Consider the following 20,208-nt stretch of genomic DNA (forward strand, 5'->3'; position numbering starts at 1 on the left):
GTCATGAACTCCATAATCCTTTGCACTGATGACTGAAATCTCTCCATGAGAGGTGACCTCAGTTTATAGTTTGCCTGGGCCGTGAGGCAAAGCTACTGGAAGCTACTCTGAGGTGGCATACTGCTGCCACGCCTTTGGATACAGTTTGCCATGAGGGCATCTCCTGACCCCTTCCATAGATATTGCCATAAGTTGAAGCCTGCTTTGTGTGTTGGGTCCTGTGTCCCTGATAATATGTTTAGAAACCCCAGGCTGGTTCTGGGACAGAGGCGCTGGTATGTTACGTGTGTTTCTCCCCACTCTGTCGTGCCAGACGGGATTCACACCCCTCCACATCGCAGCTCACTATGAGAACCTCAACGTGGCCCAGCTGCTCCTCAACCGGGGAGCCAGCGTCAACTTCACACCTCAGGTAACCTCGCTGGAGTCTGCACACTGTCCAGAGTCTAGGGTGTCTAGAATTGGGGTGTCCTAGCCTCTCTCACACGTACTCTCTCCAGCGTCTTGGAGTCCACCTGTATCTCAGAGATACATAGAGGCCAGAGTTCCTGTGTCTCTTATGACCTCCTGCTAGGAGATTACTGGTTATCTGTCTCTCCGTTTTCACCAGCTTGGTCTGGAGAAAATTCAAAGCTCCATGTGCCTGCTCTTCAGGTGAACACAGGAGGCAGTAAATGACTGGCTTCCTTCCCGTCTCCCATGTTGCTCTGGGGGATGTGGGCTTGGTCAGCTTGCTATGATTAGCTATAGAACCATCAGGTCCACACAGGCCTCGACTCTCCCTTAAGTGAGATGTCCTCCCTTAGTTAAAGTGGCTGCTTGTTCTGCAGCAGTTGGGAGATGGGTCAGGAGTGAGGGAATCATTGGTGCGTACACTTCCGGAGAAGCACTGGCTCCGACCATCCCCTATTTCTTTCTCCAGAATGGCATTACTCCATTGCACATCGCCTCTCGCAGGGGGAATGTGATCATGGTGAGGCTCCTGCTGGACCGAGGGGCTCAGATAGAAACAAGGACCAAGGTAGGTGCCAGCAGCCTTCAGGGTCAGGACAGGGGGTGAGGTCTGCCCTTGAGTGTCACTGGGCAATAGGCTCTCAAATGAGCGATGTGCCCCCCTGCCTTGCTGAGTGAATGTTCTGCAACTGGTTGCACCAGAAGACAGTCAAGCAAAACCCAAGCTGGCCCGAAGGCAATCTCAGAGGTTCCACACCTGGGAATAATTCTATAGATGGACTTGTGCCACATAGTCACAGATGGCTGCCTTTCGAGCTTTCTGCTTTTCACTGTCTTGTAAAGGATGAATTGACACCGCTCCACTGTGCAGCTCGGAATGGACACGTGAGAATCTCAGAGATCCTGCTGGACCACGGGGCACCCATCCAAGCCAAAACCAAGGTGCGTCTCCTCCTCAGGCATGCCGTCTTGTAGGCTATACTTCCAGTCAGCTGGACTTTTCTATTTGCTGTGACAAAACACCTCGTGGGTGTGACTTAAGGGAAGAAGGGTTTTAGGGATCATGGTTTTAGGGATCACAGTCCCTCGTGGTGATGAAGTCAGGGCAGCAGGACTGGAAGGTCACATGACAGCTGCAACAGGAAACAGAGAAAGATGAATTCTGCTGCGTTCCCTTTGATTCAGTCTGGGGTCCCAGCCCAAGGGATGATGTCACCCACATCCGATGGGTCCTTTCATTTAAACCTCTCTGGAAAACACTCTCGTGAACACACCTGTATATTTCTGGGGAGAGTCCAAATCCAGATGGGTTGACAATAATGGAGATTAATCATCACAGCTCCACCCTCTGTCAGCCTGACACCCAAGCTCATTGCTTTCAGTGATGGTAACATTCTGTCTCCGCTCTTGAAGTCTCATTTCCATAATGCAAAAGCACATTCAGTCTGTCTCCAGCTAGCCTCAGAGTCTTTAATAGTCTCTGTATGTATGTCTGTACACCATGTGCGTGTCTGGTGCTCACAGAGGTTGGAAGAGGTTGTCAGATCCTCCCAGAACTACAATTACCAATTCAAGTCATGAGCTACCATGTAGGTCTTTGGTATCAAAATGCTCTTAAACACTGAGCCATCTTTCCAGCTCCTAAAGCATTTTTTAAAAGGAGTGCAAAGTCTCAGGTCTCTTCTGAGACTCAAGACAGTCTCTTAACCACGATCCGTGTACAGTCATAACAAGTTACACACTTCTACTAAGCCACGGCACAGAGTAAGCATCCCCTTCCAGAAGCAAGGAAAGATCAGACTAAACCAAGATGAGATCCTAGCAGGGCAGACACCAAATCCTACAGCTCTGTGTCCAATATCTGGGCTTACGTTGAGATTACAAGTCCTTGCCTCTCCAGCCCCTCTGCCTACAGAACATATAGCCCCTCTTAAGGCTGCACTACCTCAGAGCCTGCAGCTTTCCTCAGAGGACACCCACATCGCCACCAATACTTCATCTTTACAACTTCACACAATGGCGGCTCAGGGCCTCCTTGCCAAGTGTCTGACCCTGCCACACACTATTTGGCCTCAGTGCTCTCTGGAATGATGAACAAGACTCAGTGGTCCCCTTCATCTTGCATCTTTATGTCTATAAAACTAACACATGGTCAACCCTGCCAGGCTCTGCTGCCAGGCTGGGGCAGAGCCAAGACCCCCACCCCCAACTGGAGCACAGTTGGCATTAGCACAGGCTGATTCTTAGAAAGTTGTGAGCAGGGAACCCCTGTTCAGAGGCATCCTCTGTTCAGACCCTCCCCTTTCAAAGGCTTTGCTTTTCCAAAGATGGATGCCTCTTGCCCTGGAGACATCCTCCTATTCTTGGAGCACAGCCTTTTATAATGGCGTTAGTCTCTTTAACAGATACAGTCTGTTTTCTCTCCACCATTTTGTCTGCATCTTTTTAAAAAGGATGGATTTATTTATTTATTTATTTTATGTACATGAGTTTTCTATCTGCGTGTACACCTGCATGCCGAAAAGGGCATCGTAACTCATTACAGATGGTTGTGAGCTTCCACATGGTGGCTGGGAATTGAACTCAGGGCCTCTGGAAGAACAGTGGGTTTGGTGCTCTTAACTGCTGAGCCATCTCTCTGGCCCCTGTCTACGTCTTTAAGTTTCCTATTATCCTTTTCCTTCCTATCTACTCAGTTTCTATCTTTCTCCTCTGCTGCTTGTTCTCTCTCACTATAGACCTGCATAAGACAGCGAGCAGAACTGTGACATGCCTGAATGCTAGCCTATTTGGACATTTCTTCCAGCTAAACAGATTTGTCCATTACTTTGCATTCAGTCTCAGCCAACTTCTCAGTACACGGTAGACAGAAGTCATACTCTTTGGCTGAATATAACACCAAAGGGTGTGTGTTCCTCTCCAACACTGCGTGAGCCAGGCCATCACTGCCTGCATTCACTCTTCTTAGTATTCTGGTCTTCCAAACTCCCACCTGCATGGTCCATTAAACCCTATTTATAGCATTCTAGGGCTTCTTTAGCCTGAAGCTCCAAGACCTACCACATTTCTCACGCAAACAAATTCCAAAGGCCTGGGAATTCATGTGTCAGCATGTGCTTCCTGGTAGCAGTTTTTCTGTGCTAGTTACTTATCTTGTTGCTAGGCTAAAATAGATGACAAGTTCAGGAAGGGGAAGTTTGGGTGGGCTCACAGTTCAGTTGTAAGCCCATCATGGCAGCAGGAGCATGAGGCAGCAGGTCACACTAAAGCCACAGTCAGGAAACAGAGAGATGAGTGCAGGTGTTCCATCCATATTTGGTGTCAGTCTTCACTCCTCACTTAAACCTTTCTAGAAACACCTTCAAGTATACTGGAGATGTTTCCATGGTGACTGTAAATCCAGACACACTGACAATGGATGGGAGTCATATGACCCAGGATCAGTCACTTCTGTAAAATCAGAGACGTTGATTCTAACTGCAATGGTCCATGTGAGATCTGCCTCAGGACGTGCCATTCTGGAAGTCAGACTTCTTGTCTGACTTATCTAGATTAGCAGTCGGAAAACTTTTTGTCTAAAACCTCAGATAAGCAAATAAGTTTTAGCTTTGTAGACAATTTTGTTGCTACAATTAAACTCTCTGCCAATGGGGCAGAAGAATATCCACGGACAATATGCAAACAAGTGACCGCATTCCAATAAAATTTTATTTGTGGGTTAGAGAGATGGTTTTGTGGTTAAGTACACTTTCTGTTCTTGCACGGGACGCAAGATCAGTCTCCGGCACCCATGTCAGGTGGCTTACAATCGACTGTAACTACAGCTTCAGAATCCAACACCCTCTTCTGGCCTCTGTGGGCACCAGCATACATTTATACACACACACACACACACACACACACATACAATTAAAGGAAATCTCAAAAGAATATTTACAAACCCAAATGGCATGCTAGATTTGGCCCACAGCTTCAGTTTGCCCGTTTTTGCTCTAATTCAGTTCCCTTTTTCTACCATCCTCAGCCCTAAAAGGACAAGAGTCAAGCTTTCAGAAAGTCTTCAGAGCCTAGGACACATAGGAGAGAAGTTTTAAAAATATATAACACCATTCCAGTTAAACTCCAACAGAAGCTATAGAAAAGGCTTATCTCTAGATTCTAATGTGCGAACACAAGTCTTCAAGGAAAAGCTAAGCAGTTGGTCACACAGTGTTTTCTCTGTCTCCTCCAGACTGTCTAAAACAAACAAAAAAAAAACAACAGGTCCATTTACAACCACAGACACATTTCTGTTAGGGGCAAAGGAGAGGGATTTAGAACCAACTCCTAGAGCTGGAAAAGATGGCTCAGTGGTTAGGACCACTTGCTGTACAAACATGATGTTTGAGGTCTTGTTACCCATTCAGAAAAGGTACATGTAATCCTAAGGCTATGAGGAGCAGAGACAGGATCGCCTGGGCCTCTGGCCTCCAGTTTAGGAGCAGAGACAGGATCGCCTGGGCCTCTGGCCTCCAGTTTAGGTCCAGGTTTTGTAAGAGACCCTGTCTCAAGGGACTGAGGCAGAGAAGAATATGACATGCAACATCTTCCTCTGGCCTCTCTGCATATGCAAAGGTGGGTACACATGCACATACAACACACACATGCACACGCACACACATGTATGCATGCATGCAATTAGGCACACAAAACAAAATAAATGAAACCAAATATATCCAGGCTAGTAAGATAGATCGGAGGGTAAGGGTTCTTCCCACCAAGACTTACAACCTGGACTCAACCACCCAGACTCACCTGATAGACAGAGAGAGCTGACTCCGGGAAGACACCACGATACCCACATGCCTGCCCACCACCCCACAAACAAGCGCTATAGATAAAGTGAATGTTTTTCAATCAAAAGATCCCAAATGAGCTCGGCTCTGATGAAAATACTCTCTTCCCACCTCACAATTTTTAGAGAGATTTAAGGCCTGTCTGGTCGTCCTTTATCCCACTCAAAGACACATCACCTAAGGCTCACCACACGCGTTGTCTGAGTTGATTGGGCTCTGTGAGTGTTTGGAAAGCTTGAGGCCAAGTTGTAGTCCCCAGGAGCTTGTAACGTAGGAGAAAAGACATGGCCAAGATGGTGACTTCAAATTAGAAGGTCAGACTGGGTGAACAGTACAGTTTAGCAAGGAGGTGACCACAGGATGGTCAGGGAAGGCCTTGTGGAAGATGCAGGCCTGGCTGGATGAGCTTGAGGATTCAGCGAGGTTGAAAGAAAACATTTTCAGTAGAGCCAAGCTCATTTGGGATCTACACAGAAGAACTGTGTAGTCAAGAAGGAGGAAGCTGCACTGCCATCACTGTGTTCAATCTGATGTTCTGTCTCCAGATGCTCTGTCATTAATTTACTCTTTCTCCTCCAGAATGGCTTGTCCCCAATCCACATGGCAGCTCAGGGAGACCACCTCGACTGTGTCCGACTTCTATTGCAATACAATGCGGAGATAGACGACATCACGTTGGATCACCTGACTCCTCTCCACGTGGCAGCCCACTGTGGCCACCACAGGGTGGCTAAGGTTCTTTTGGATAAAGGGGCCAAGCCGAACTCCAGAGCCCTGGTGAGAAGGGGCTACTGCAGAAGAGCTGCTGGGGCGAGGGTATTGGGAAGCTGGAGCTGAGGGGGTGTAGCTGGGGACAGAATCATAGGCAAGGGCACACAGGGCATGGGACTTATATAGTAAAATCCATATCCCCTGAGGTGGCCTCCTGCACTTGTGACCATAGCTTCACCAACAGTCTGAGGTCCACTTAGGTTTGTACCCAGGAGATCTGGAATTGGTGTTTATGGCTTGTATATGGATTCAGGGACCCCAGCCAGACTCAGAGCTGAGAGATAGTAACATCTTCAAAGAAGTCCTGGCCTTCAACCTGCTTTGGACTGAGGACTAGTTTGAGCTGTGTATCTCTCCTCTTAAAGGGACTGTGGCCACAGCCCTGGGAGGCAACAAGTTCAGAACTAAGGCAGGGTCCTCCTGGGACTATGCTCCTCACCTTGCTTCTCAGGTCACCAGGGTGATTCAGAGAGCCACAGAGCATGTCCAGGACTCTTGCATCACACTTGACCTTTCTCAGAGGAGAGCTAACTGAAGGGCTGGTAACCTCCAGAGGCAAAAGGTCGATCATTCATTTCTTCAAACCTGCTTGCACTGAGCAGAGCCCAGACTCTGGGGCCACCACAGCTTCCTCCGTTTGGGGCTGTTGGTATTGGGTTTGGAATGTGTCGTCCTGACTGTTGCAAGATGTTTAGCACCATCTCTGGCCTCTCCCTTCAACTGATAGGAGCCCCACTTCCCTACCTGTGACAGCAAAGACACAGCTACAACCTCACCCCCCAAAGCTGAACTTATTTGAGAAGCACTGCCCCATGAAGAGGCTAGCAGTCAAACCCCTGGAATGCGGAGGGGCATGTCATGTAATATACACTATGCAACATGTATATACTATGTAACACACTCTATTGCAACAGAGCAAAATCCATTTCACTTGGTGTCCAATAGAAAGAAAGTTGTTTGCCTCCAAAACATACCCATTTAGTGTATCCAGAAATGTGGTAGAGTTTTTAAAAATGTTTCCAAACATCACGTTCAGAAATACACTTCATTATAAAAAGAAGGGACACCTGTTGGTTGTCAGCTCATGAGCTGACATGGCCTGTCCCTTTGTCTATGGGTGCTTGCTGGTGGGCTTGGGAAGGACCTCCTCTAAGTCAAAGGGCAGGATCCTTTCCCAGTTCTTTGGCTACTGTGTGAGTTCCTGATCTTTGTATACTTTGTATGGGATGCAGAATGGTTTTACGCCCTTACACATCGCCTGCAAGAAGAACCACATACGTGTCATGGAGTTGCTGCTGAAGACGGGAGCCTCCATCGATGCAGTCACTGAGGTAGGAGAAAGAAAATGTAGGTGTGACTTCGGCCTGGGCTCCCCTCCATTGCCTTACATGGTTATTCCTCATAGCTGTGTGTGGCTACAGGTGTGCATGGATGCATGGGTGCCTGTGTGTGTGAATGTGTCAGCATTTCCCATAAGGGCTAGATTAAGAGGACTCAGACAAGAGGACTTTCCAAAGTGAGAAATGGTCGTTTGGACTATAAAGTGGTAACAATTTTCTGCCAGTGCTATCGTCCCTGTGGCCATTTTCCTAAAACACAAGCCCACGTGGTCTAAGTCTATTCTCTCAGGTAGCCATTTCTGGAGCTCCCTAGCAACAGAAGAACATAAGACACTGTGGCTTGGGCTTCTGTGTGGGGAAGGCTCCTGCTCAACACATTTCTCTCTGTCTCTTCTAGTCTGGCCTGACACCTCTCCATGTAGCCTCCTTCATGGGTCACCTTCCTATTGTGAAGACCTTATTGCAGCGGGGAGCGTCACCCAATGTCTCCAATGTGGTAAGTTCTTGGAGTGGTTTTCAATAAAAAAATATTAAAGAGATAATAAGACGGAACATGTAACATCCTACATCTTGCATAAGATATAACATATAACATTGTACATGCTACTGTCCGAGGGCTTTTGGCGCTAGTCCACAGCTCTGAGGGGAACTGTGGAAGGGATCTCTTGTTTTCTGCACCTACAGTAATGGTGTTCTCAGGATAGCAAAGGCATCAGCTGTAGGGTGAACATTTGACTCAGTTGATGCTTCCTCAGTGAAGTTCGTCACACAGCTGTACATCTTTGGAGTTTTATGTTGGAATTTCTCTAAGTGCGTTCCAGAAATGCATTCCCACATTTGAATATTTGTGAGCTCTGAGGTTTACTTTCACAAATACCTAGAATTCTAAGAGAGAGGAAGAGAGACAGAGACTTGCTGGCCAGCTCTTGGACAAAATCCTACGGAGCCCAGGTAGCGATCTGAGTTCAGTGTGTATCCTTTGCAACCCCAGCATGTGTTAACACTTTTAAATTTTGTTACTTTTGCAGAAAGTAGAAACCCCGTTGCACATGGCAGCTCGAGCAGGGCATACAGAAGTGGCCAAATATTTGCTCCAGAACAAAGCCAAAGCCAATGCCAAGGCCAAGGTGAGCTCTGCAGACGGGAAAAGGAGGGTGCTGAGGAGCAGGCCACCCCAGCCTGGTGAAGGAAGTCATTCTCATCTGCAGACTGGGGCTCATAGTAATTGTCACCCCCATTTTGGTCACACTGAAAGCTCAGACTCTGCTTTGTTGGAGTTCTGTGAGGGACAGGGTATCTTTGTATGAAAGTGGTACTTCTGTAGAATAACAGAAGCCCAGAGAGTAGGGCTGGCCTGCAGTGTTTATTGGACTTGTGGGTAGATATAATGGCTGAAGGAAGGGAGCCCGTAAGATGGTGTCACCAGGGGAAAATCAGCCAGGCATCACTGGGTCTAAAAAAGCAGGATCCTCTTTTGTATATTCGATGACAAATAAACCATAAGATCAGCTACCAAGTCTGCAAGTTGACAGGCTGTGTGGCAAAGACCAGGTCTCTGGGGTGACAGGCTCCATTGAGCTCCTCTGCTTGGACCCAGTAACAGATACCTCATCCGTGGAGTCCCTGTACCAGGAGCTCTAGCTGGAAGTTGTAGAAAAAGGGCTATCTTTCCCCTTTGGTGATTCAGAACCCCACGACTGCTGGCACAGAGAACATCAAAGTAGAGTTCAAACATAAACGAGCATACCAGGCAGAAAGAGCCTGGGAGACAGGGCTTGTCGGAGTAACAATCAGTTTACTGAGTATCTTTTCTGTGACCCAACATTGGGAACCCTTTGTGTCTGTTAGCTGTTGATCTGAACCCTAGCCCTATGAAATAATGTTACAATTCCCACTCACAACCGGGGAAGCTGAACCTTTGAACAACTAAGTAGCAACCATCCTGAAGCTGGTGAATTGTAAGGCTCGAATGAAGTAGGGCATGTTAGTTTCTGTAAAAACTAGAGACTGGAAGAAATCCCAGATCGTTTTGTTCACTGTGAGTCACTCGCACGGTCTGGTCCTCACGTCCCGCCCTGTGAAATCATACAGAGTCGGACTTGGGAAGGCTATTGTATTCAGTTTTCTGCTTTCACCCCGTGGCCCAGGATGACCAGACACCGCTTCACTGTGCTGCTCGCATTGGCCACACGAACATGGTGAAACTCCTACTGGAGAATGGCGCTAGCCCCAACCTGGCTACCACTGCTGGCCACACGCCCCTGCACACCGCAGCCCGAGAGGGTCATGTGGACACAGCCCTGGCCCTGCTGGAGAAGGAGGCATCCCAAGCCTGCATGACCAAGGTACAGCGTACAGCCACTGTTCTGACAGTGCTGCAGGGTTTAGTGGCCTACCTGTGATCAAGGTACCTGGACAGCTAAGACAGATAGTTGACTAACTAAATTGATAAGAACTGTAGACATGGTGGTATACACCTGTGGTCCCATGAGACTTCAGAGAACGGAGCAAAGAAATCTGGAGTTCAAGGCCAGCCTGGGCCACATATTAAGTCTGTCTCCAAAGGAACAATAACAAAAAAAATGAAAAAGAGCCCCTGCCTGAGTCAATAACCATTTGACAATATCAGAGGCAGCTTTCTCTTGCTTCTCCTATAAGAGTTGTCCAGGTCCTACTGGAGAGGCTTGTAGTCCCTCGCAGGGATCAAAATCCTCAGGCCTTTCTGTCCCATTGGCACTCTCATGCTGGTTAAGGTAGGATGAGTCCTAACCACGCTTTCCTCTGGGGCAGCAGCTCTGTCCCCCATGGTCCTGATGGCCTGTCTTTCTCCTCAGAAAGGATTTACCCCTCTCCACGTGGCTGCTAAGTATGGGAAGGTACGGCTGGCTGAACTGCTGCTGGAACGAGATGCACATCCCAATGCGGCCGGAAAGGTGAACCTCTCCTCTCCAATCCTATCCTCTCCTCTCCTCTCCTCTCCTCTCCTCTCCTCTCCTCTCCTCTCCTCTCCTCTTCTCTCCTCTCGGGCTAGAGGAAATGGGACAGAGTTCCCCCCTGGGAATCACCTCTCTTGGCTGGACAGACTTCCATTAAGAATGGTCTTTGGCTAAAGCAATCCTGGCAAACAGCCTGTCCATTAGAAGGACCTGGTACTTTCTCTGTATAAGTGTGATGATTCTATGACCCATCTCCCTCACGGGGACGGGGATGAAGAAATGGTCCTAGATCCTGCTCGAGCTGTCTTTCAATGGCTCTCCTTCCATCCTGGCTTTAGGTAGATTTTTTTTTAATTGCTTTTTTACAATATTGACCATGGAACCCAGCACTAAGAATGTATGCTAGGCAACCCCTCTACTATTGAGCTACCTACCCCCAGCCTTAAAGGGATTTATTTTCACTTTTGTTGTGATGAAATGAAACCTGGGGTTTGAACATGCTTTATCACTGAACTATAATGCCCCGCCAGGCAGGTTTGGGATGGTATGTCTTGTGAAAGCCATGTCATGAATTGAGGAGTGGATCCTGGTTGACTAAATGGTTCCTCACAGATTCAAAGCTGTTCATCTTCCTCTCCTTTGTCCCTCTGCAGAATGGCTTGACCCCCCTGCATGTGGCCGTCCATCACAACAACTTGGACATCGTCAAGCTTCTCCTTCCCCGAGGTGGCTCCCCGCATAGCCCTGCCTGGGTAAGTAAGCCTACTGCTGTCTAGAGAGGTGGTTCTCAGCCCTCCCAAATGCTGCAACCTTCTAATGCATGCTGTGTGCTATGGTGTGCCATCTGTTATTCTTCATGTTGTGGTAACCCCCAACCATAAAATTATTTGTGTTGCTATTTGATAACTGTAATTTTGCAAGTGTCATGAATTGTACTATAAATATCTGATATGTAGGATAGCTGATATGCTACCCCTGTGAAAAGGTCATTTGACCCTCAAAGGGGTTAACAACCCATGAGTTGAGAACTGCTGGTTTTAGGCAACCTCAGAGGCAACCTCACCTCCATAAAGACCGACTACAGGATTATTGCTGATATCTGAGGGTTCACTGTAGAAGGGAAGTGGGTAATAGTCTCCTGTCAGGTAATAGTCTCCTGTCAGAAGGTCCCTTCCAGAGGTGGAGTTCAATTTACGCCCCATATGTCCCCATCTCTGTCAGCTACAGGTCAGCCATATTTTGTAAGCTGATATGCAGAAGCCTAGTGCACGAGTATCTTCCAGAACCACAAGCCTTGTTCTCAGAGATTCCACTCCATGGGATTGGTACCCACTGGATATATCATTCTGTTTTCCAAGTGTTCTGGTGCTGGGTGCAGTGGCCTGGAGGGATATCTGGGTTCCCACAAGCTCTCTGGACCTTGAAGCAAAGTCTCACCTCAGTATGAGGGTCACTCTGGTTTAGTTCGATTTTTGAGTAGAGACATTGTGATGGAGAGAAACTCCTACATGTTCTGCATTGATTGTATATTTGGCCTCTGAAATACACTGCTAAGTATAAGACTCCAAGACCCTTCTGGAGCCAGGGAAAGGAAATCCAAGACCAGACTACCCTTGGGGCAAAGTGGGGTTTGTGTCTGTGAGAGGCAGGAGAAGACTGTGAGGCTGGTGGCCAGGAAAAGAGAGTCAGGGCAAGCATAGAAGGGATATCCACGGTGCCTGCACTGGGAACCCTTCCTTCTGAAAATGTCTTAGAGTTCTGTGCTGCCCACCATGAGAGAGTCATCCGGTGGGTCACCTATGCATGTCAGGGGACACATGCCAGTCTCACCTGTGGAGAGGAGGCCATGTATGGCTTCAGTTTGTTTTCCCTGCTCAGGATAATGCTTACCTCAGCTCACAGCATCCATCTCCTGTGCACACAGCACTTCTCAGGAAGCCCTTGTCTCCTCGGGCTCCGTCCCTATCCCTGCCTCCTGTGGTAGCGAGCCCTACGTCACTGTGCAGAGGCAGCACACAGCCAGCTAAGATGTTGCCTTACTCCTGCTTCTAAAAATAAAAAGCTGGACTCCCCCCCCCCCTCCTCCTCCTCCTCCTCCTCCTCCTTCTCCTCCCTATCTCCACTTATATAAAAGGAGCTGGAGCCAGGTTCATGATATTTAAGGAGAGCGAAAGGCAGCTCAAAGCCTGCACAGATGGGGTTTGTTTCCATGGCAAAAAATAGTTTCCAAAGTAGTCTGGCAATTTTGTAGAATTTCACAGCAAATCCCTTTGCACCCAAACCAAACTCTCCCCTTCTCGATTTGATGCTCACAGATTCCTTCCCATGTGCAAGTCTCCCCTGAGCTTATTTCCTTGGGGGGAAGGAGCCTTTTACTGTCATATATCCCTGTCTGACCTCTCCCTGGATCTCTAGCGTAGTTGCCACTTCTCCTTGTCACCCACAAAAGGTCATCAATCCTTTAGTCCTAGTTTGGGGGATACGCTGCTGGGTCGGTTCACACTCTGAGATAGTCAATGACTCATGGATTCCAATTTAACCCAAGGTGACCTGGAAGATTTTGCAGTCTCCAGGGCAAGCTTGCCCCTGACAAATCTGGGCCTGTTCACGCCAGTGTGTGAGATATCCATAGCAGCCCAAGTGACCTAGGACTTCTGCTAGGACATCCATGGGTACACTGCAAATTTCTCCAGTAACTGTACCTTGAGCATAAAAAAAAAAGCACTAATAAGTCTTACCCGTGTTTCAGTATGACATATCAATGAGAAATGCTGGCGGACCCTCAGTAGGATAGCGGGTAGCAAGTGAAAGACCCAGGATGGCTAGAGGCCCACTGGTCAATGTGGAGAAGCACATGTCTGGAGACAGCTCCACACAGTAATGCTCTGCTGTATAGACTGGGTGGGCATAGGTCCAGGAGGTCATGGATCCTGCCCTGGAAGTCCCCTGGCTTGGAACTCCTCACTCTGAGTATTTCAAGGCCTGGCTTCTCAAAGAGTGGTTCATGGACTAGCACCTCAGCATCACCTGGGAGCTAGTGAGGAACTTAGACTTTCAAACCCAGTCTAGACTTTCTGCACTACACAAGGTCTCAAGTGCTATGCACACACATCACAATTCAAAAAGACAAGAGGACCTACAGGGTCAGCTGTCTGTTGTGTAATATTAGGTAAAGCATTCTACCTCTCAGAGAATAGCTTCATCACAAGCAGGATAGTAACACAAACACTATCACTTGCTATAAATGGTTGGGGTAATGTTCCAATAAGTTCATAGTAATCGTTTGCAATGGGGTGACCAACTGACCCACCTGTAGGCTATCCTGTGTCTGCTAGAGGATGAGAAGCTTTATTCATACGTGAAACCCAACCACTGGGAAATAAAATTTAAAGCTGGGAGTGGTGGTATGTCCAGCACTTAAGAGTCTGACGCAGGAGGACTGCCTCAGGTTTGACTATATTGTAATTCCAAGCCAGCTTGAACTACACATTGAGATCCTAATAATACAAAGTGACATAGTTACCTGCTTAGACCAACACTTGTCACCCTGCCTTACCCAGCAGTGTGTGGCAAAGTCACCACACACGACTGTCCCGTTCTCCTGTCTTACTTTTGGAAAGCACTTCCTTGCAAGTACATAATTATATGTGACCCACCAGAAGATTTTAGAAACAAACAAGGCAGATGCTTCCTCTACTTTTTAATAATATTTAAAAATTGGTAAGGAAGTCTAGGTGTTGAATCTTGTGCTGGGTTGCAGTGACTTGGGGTAGAACAGAACTGGCTAGCTCGCCCCGTACCCTGGAGTCTCCCGCCAGCAGACCCAAAGAACAACACTGTGCCCAATTGCATCAGGAAAGATTTCTTTTAGAAAGTTATTAACTCTTCCACAGGACTCTCCGAGTGATCACCATCTAATATTGGGCTGTGGGTCTCTGCATCTGTTTCAGTCAGCTTCTGGGTAGAGCCTCTCAGAGGCCAGTCATGCTAGGCTTCTATCTGTAAGCATAGTAGAGTATCATTAATGGTGTCAGGGACTGGTTCTTGCTCATGAGATGGGTCTTAAGTTGGGCCAGTCATTGGTTAACTCTATCTCCCTCAGTCTCTGCTCCAACTTTGTCCCCACTCCAAATTTGTCTTGTAGGTTGGACAAATTTAGGGTCAAAGGTTTTGAGGTTGGGTTGGTGTTCTTATCCCTCCACAGAGAATCCTGCCTGGCTACAAGAGATGGTCTCTTTAGGCTCCATGTCCCCTACTGATAGGAGACTCAGCTAGTGACACACACACACACACACACACACACACACACACACACACACACCTGCCAATTTCTGTTCACTCTCCCTGCCCTCTCTCCCTGGCACCTCACCCTGTTCTACATTGTTGGAAGGACTGAGAGATCCAGAGGGGATAGGAACTCCATAAGACCAACAGAGAGTCAACTAACCTGGACCCTGAGGGGCTCTCAGAGACTGAACCACCAACCAAAGAGCATACATGGGCTGGACCTAGCTCCCCACCACCACCACCACATATGTAGCAGATATGCAGCTCGGTCTTCATGCGGGTCCCCAAACAACTGGAGCTGGGGCTATTCCTGACTCTGTTGTCTACTTTGTGGATCCTGTCACCCTAACCGGGCTGCCTTGTCTGGCCTCAGTGGGAGAGGATGTGCCTAATCCTGCAGTGACTTGATATGCCAGGGTAGATTGGTACCCAGGAGGGTCTCCTCCCCCTTCTCAGAGGAGAAGGGGAGGGTGTATGGGGGAGGGGCTATGAGGAGGACTCAGAGTAGAGAGGAGTCTGTGATGAAATGTAAAGTAAATGAATAAATAAATCAACGGGGAATAGAAAGTTTTTTAAAAAGAACAGCAGGGCTGAGCAGTGGTAGCACACACCTTTAATCCCAGTACTTGGGAAGCAGAGACTGGCAGATCTCTGAGTTTGAAGCCAGCCTGGTCTACAGAGAGAGTTCCAGGACATCCAGGGGTACACAGAGAAACCCTGTCCTGAAAAAAAAAAAAAAAAAAAAAAAGGAAGAGGGGGGAGGGGGGGGGGGGGGGGGGGAGGGGAGGGGAGGAAACTTAAGAGGAAACGTTAGCTTCTTAAGAGCCTGTCATTCTTTGTAGTTTTTTGAGTCAGGGTCTCACTACGTGGCACTGGCTGGCTCAGCCTCACCTTGCTTCAGTCTCCAGAGCACTGGGGTTACAGATGTGTGTACATGTTACATGTTTCACTGTTTCTTTTCCTTATGAAACCATCTGAGGCTTTGAGTCCTTACTGTCAGGAGAGAGAGATGGGAAAACTTTTAAGTCTTACCTACCTTGCCTTCAAGCTGGAATCTGAATCTTGCTTGGTAACAATGTTTCCAGGCCAGCAGCTCATCTGAGAAGTTCAGTTAAATCTTAACCTGGTGAGAAGAGAGCAGACACCTGCCAGCTCTGGGAGCCTGCAGATCTAGCTCCAGATGCGCTAGCTCGTCTGTTTGTTCATTCATTTAACATGCTTTCCTTGATGGCAACAGCCTAGCTCAGAGGCAGAGCCAGGCCCAGCCCTCCCTTGTACCCTCCTGTCATTTACCTCAGCTGTCCGGTCCCTGAGCTTGGGTACCTTCCTTTGTTTCAGAATGGCTACACTCCTTTGCACATTGCGGCCAAGCAGAACCAGATAGAGGTGGCCCGCAGTCTGCTGCAGTACGGAGGGTCAGCGAATGCAGAGTCTGTACAAGGCGTGACCCCGCTTCACCTGGCTGCCCAAGAGGGCCACACAGAAATGGTCGCTCTTCTCCTGTCAAAGCAAGCCAATGGCAACCTGGGCAATAAGGTAAGGCCTCTTGAGTTTACCCTATAGCTTCAGTGTAGGTGTTGGCTTCTATGCTAAGCATGTACTTTCGAGTACTCTGCTTCTGCATGAGGTGTGTGGGTGAGCTCCTAATAACAGCCCTGTGTAAGTTCTATCTCAGTATCGTACTGAATCCACAGCTGGCTCAAAAGGCAGTGAGACCCTGACCTTTTGTGGCCTTACTGTGTCATGGTGCCTTTCTGTACTCCTCTGAAGATCTGCAAGAAGACTGTCGTGAAAACCCAGCGTCTATGTGTCCCCGTGTAACCAGCTCTGTCCACAGGAGTACTTTGCATAATTTGGTACTGAATATCTACTTTCCGTGGTGGAAGATGTATTTTCCTCCGCGTTATCCATTCTCTCTGGCTCTTACAATATTCCCATGTAAAAAGCCAGGCCTGGTGGCACGTGCTTCTTCTGGTCCCAGTGTTGCCTGTGACACAGAGACTGGAGAAACATTGATGCTCACCGAGCAGTTTCCAGTGAGAGACCGAGTCTTAAAGATACAATGCATAGCTCCTGAAGACTGACACCGGGGTTGGCCTCCAATCCCTCAGACACGCACATGTGCATGTCTACCTGCACACAAACCCAAGGCAGTCCTCTGTGCTGCATGATGTCATTAAGGACATATTGCTATGTTCCTTTAGCAGACCATAGTTTTTGTTTTCATTAGGCCCACAGCTTTTCAAGTGTCAGGTTCTTGACCACCCAAGAAGTGTCAGACATGGGTTCTGTTTCATGAGGTGGGCCTTTAAATGTAAATGAAGAGTGGTTGGTCACTCCCACAACCTCTGTGCCACTAATGAACCAGCATATCAGGCAGGCTGGTCATCACTGTAAATCCAAGAGTTTGTAGCTTGGTTGGCATTGACCTTTCCCCTCTGGGAATGTGGAGAGTACCTTCCAGTCCCGTGAATACCAATCAGTGGAGGTCAAAGCTCTAGTTAGACATCAGCTTGGCTTCATGTTCAATGGCATATGTAATGTTGCCTTCACCAATAGGCCCTCACTATTAGTTTGCAAAGAGAAATCAACAGCTTTGGCAACAGCCTGGGTTGTTTAGGGATTTATGTAACGCCCCTTTGGCAGACAACTCAAGTAGCTGTAACTCATTGCTGGCACAGGAGGTTTCTCTTGGTGGTAAAAGGTATCTACCTGGGGCTTTGTCTCCTCCATTATTTGGTGATGTTATTTAGATTTCTTTCTCGTGTGTATAAATCTTAAGAAGCTTTTACTGGGGTAGGTTTCCATCTAACCTACCCTCCAAGTAGCCCCTAGTGTTAGTCTCTCCCTGTTTTCTCCCTTACCCCACTCTCCTCAACCCCTCTCTATTTAATCCTTCCATTCCAGTCCCACTGTTTCTCCATAACTATTCATTCTATTTCCCTCCTTTGGGAGAACCTCCCTCCTCCCCAGTCCCTTATCTTCTGTTATGATTGTCCTCTATATAGATTCCCCTTTCTATCTACCCTCTGTTTTGTTATGGATTGAGGCATGGCCATCAAAGGCTTGGAAGCTAACATACACATATAAGAGAATACAGACCATATTTGTCTTTTGGGGTCTGGGTTACTCCATTCAGGGTTATTTTTTCCTAACTTTATCCATTTACCTGTGAATTCCATGGTTTAATTTTTTAATAGCTAAATAATAAATAATCCATTGTGTAAATGGACCACATTTTCATTACCCGTTCATCTTTTTGGACATCTAAGCTGTTTCCAGCTTCTGGGTATTATGAGTAAGGTAGCAGTGAGCATAGTTGAGCAAGTTCCTCTGTAGTAGGATGAAGAGTCTTTAAGTATAGTCCCAAGACAGCTGGATTTTGAGGTAGATCCACTCACAGCTTCCTAGGGAAGCACCACACTGATTTCTGTAGTGGTTGTTCAAGTTTTCACTCCCAGCATCAGTGAATGAGTGTGTCCCTTACCCCACATCCTCATCAGCATGACCTGCCATTTGTTTTATTGATCTTGGCCATTCTGACAGGTTTAGTTTTGATTTATATTTCTCTGACGACTAAGGCTGTTGAACCCTAACCCTAAGTGTCTCTCAGCCTTTTTGTGTTTCACCTGTTCAGCTCTGTGCCCTCGTTTTAATTGGGTGATTTATTTTCTTGATGTTAAGTGTTTTTTTAAAGCTCTTTAGATATTTTAAATATTAACCATCTATCGTGTGTATTGTTACTAAATACCTTTCCCCATTTTGAAGCCTTCAAATTCTTGGAGGTTATACACACCTACGAAAACACAAAAAATAAATAAACCCAGACCAGCAAGCATATCAAAAGAGCAGGGTGGAGAACCCATACCATAGCAACAAGATAAAAAGAATCGATAAGCCCTGCTCATTGATAACTCTCAGTATTAATGATCTCAATTCACCAATAAGAAACCACAAATTAACAGATTAGAGAACAGGACTCAGACCTTGGGCAGTCTGAGGAGGAACGAAGGCAAGCGGAATCATTGATGAGGAACCGGAGGTTGGGATTCAGCACAGGGAAGGAAGCAACTTTCCCAACAGTTTTTGTACACATTCCCACATAGCAATCCACACCTTGACACATCACTGTCTGTCTTAGGGTTTCTATTTCTGCACAAACATCATGACCAAGAAGCAAGTTGGGGAGGAAAGGGTTTATTCAGCTTACACTTCCACATTGCTGTTCATCACCAAAGGAAGTCAGGACTGGAACTCAACCAGATCAGGAAGCAGGAGCTGATGCAGAGGCCATGGAGGGATGTTACTTACTGGCTTGCTTCCCCTGGCTTGCTCAGCTTGCTTTCTTATAAAACCCAGGACTACCAGCCCAGGGATGGCACCACCCACATTGGGTCCTCCCACCCTTGATCGCTAATTGAGAAAATGCCTTACAGCTGGCTCTCATGGAGGCATTTCCTCAAGGGAGGCTCCTTTCTCTGTGATAACTCCAGCTTGTGTCAAGTTGACACATAAAACCAGCCTGTACATTATCCCCATGAGAAATCTGATGCAAAGTCCAAGAATGTGGTCCTTTTACTCCCAGAGTGGCCCACCCCTCCGTACAGTGCTGTGGGCTGTGGGCCAATGATGGTAACACATGCTTTCAGAAGGTCCAGCATGGTTCCACATGGATGGTGCATTCTCGGATGCTTCCTGCTCTGCCCTTGAGAAAAGTCAGTGGTTGCCTATGTCATCTAGGATAAGAAACCAAGGAACCTACGATTACTATGAAAATAACAGTTACTACAATTGAAAGTCTTCATTCAGCTAATGTATCATCTGTGGACGAGCCCCGGCCACTGCTTATTTCATAAAGCTTTATTGGAACTCAGCCATGCTCAGTGGTTTCCATGTTGGTTAGAACTCCTTATTACCAGGCTTAGTGAAGACACAGTCCTCATATTAGAAGTCCGGCCATGAACAGAAAACGCTGTCTGACCCTTCCCTTATGTTAGTCACCTGACATTCAGGAGGCCCAGGATAAATTCCCAGGAGCATTTTTGCCAAATAACCAGCCAGATAGCTAGATGGAGCTGCGTAGACTTGGGGAATTCAAACCTCATAGCTCTGTTGCTGCAGACGGGAATTCTTCCCCAGCTCAACTCCGATGCATATCTGTTTCTTTTTAGAGTGGACTCACTCCTCTCCACCTGGTAGCACAAGAAGGCCATGTTCCAGTGGCAGATGTGCTGATCAAACATGGTGTCACCGTGGATGCTACCACCCGGGTAAGGCAGGCAACCCCATGCCTGTGTCTGTAATGGCTGGCTCCCTCCCTTAGCCGTGTCTCCATCACAGTCCGTTCAGGTGTACTCCATCACAGAGGTAAACCCTCACACCTTGAAACTGTCTCCTTCACGGAGACAAACCCTTGAGGATCAACAGTGTTCAGCCTCTTCCTGAGTCTGGAGACACTCACGTCCATGATCACTCTAACTGGGAGGTTTTTAGTCTGCTAGGTCTTTGAGTCGGTCATAAGAACCTGAAAGGGGTGTTTACTCATGATGTTAAGTCTGGTCTCAACACGTGTAGTAAGCATGTGAG

General features: G+C 47.5%; 1 protein-coding gene across 6 annotated transcripts in view; it reads left to right on the top strand.

The window, feature by feature from the left end:
* The window catches only part of Ank1 (ankyrin 1), a 115,434-nt gene that overhangs the window by 51,496 nt on the left and 43,730 nt on the right, over positions 1 to 20,208 (top strand). For all 6 annotated transcript variants that reach the window (XM_028768181.1, XM_028768183.1, XM_028768182.1 and 3 more), the window contains 12 exons: positions 314 to 412; positions 923 to 1,021; positions 1,297 to 1,395; positions 5,868 to 6,065; positions 7,292 to 7,390; positions 7,797 to 7,895; positions 8,428 to 8,526; positions 9,547 to 9,744; positions 10,234 to 10,332; positions 10,989 to 11,087; positions 15,961 to 16,158; positions 19,794 to 19,892. In XM_028768181.1, the coding sequence (XP_028624014.1) occupies positions 314 to 412; positions 923 to 1,021; positions 1,297 to 1,395; positions 5,868 to 6,065; positions 7,292 to 7,390; positions 7,797 to 7,895; positions 8,428 to 8,526; positions 9,547 to 9,744; positions 10,234 to 10,332; positions 10,989 to 11,087; positions 15,961 to 16,158; positions 19,794 to 19,892 (1,485 nt within the window). The remainder of the gene's footprint in view (positions 1 to 313; positions 413 to 922; positions 1,022 to 1,296; positions 1,396 to 5,867; positions 6,066 to 7,291; positions 7,391 to 7,796; positions 7,896 to 8,427; positions 8,527 to 9,546; positions 9,745 to 10,233; positions 10,333 to 10,988; positions 11,088 to 15,960; positions 16,159 to 19,793; positions 19,893 to 20,208) is intronic.

Source organism: Grammomys surdaster, unplaced genomic scaffold (genome assembly GCF_004785775.1).
Source record: "Grammomys surdaster isolate TR1022 unplaced genomic scaffold, NIH_TR_1.0 185, whole genome shotgun sequence".
Classification (NCBI taxonomy): domain Eukaryota; kingdom Metazoa; phylum Chordata; class Mammalia; order Rodentia; family Muridae; genus Grammomys; species Grammomys surdaster.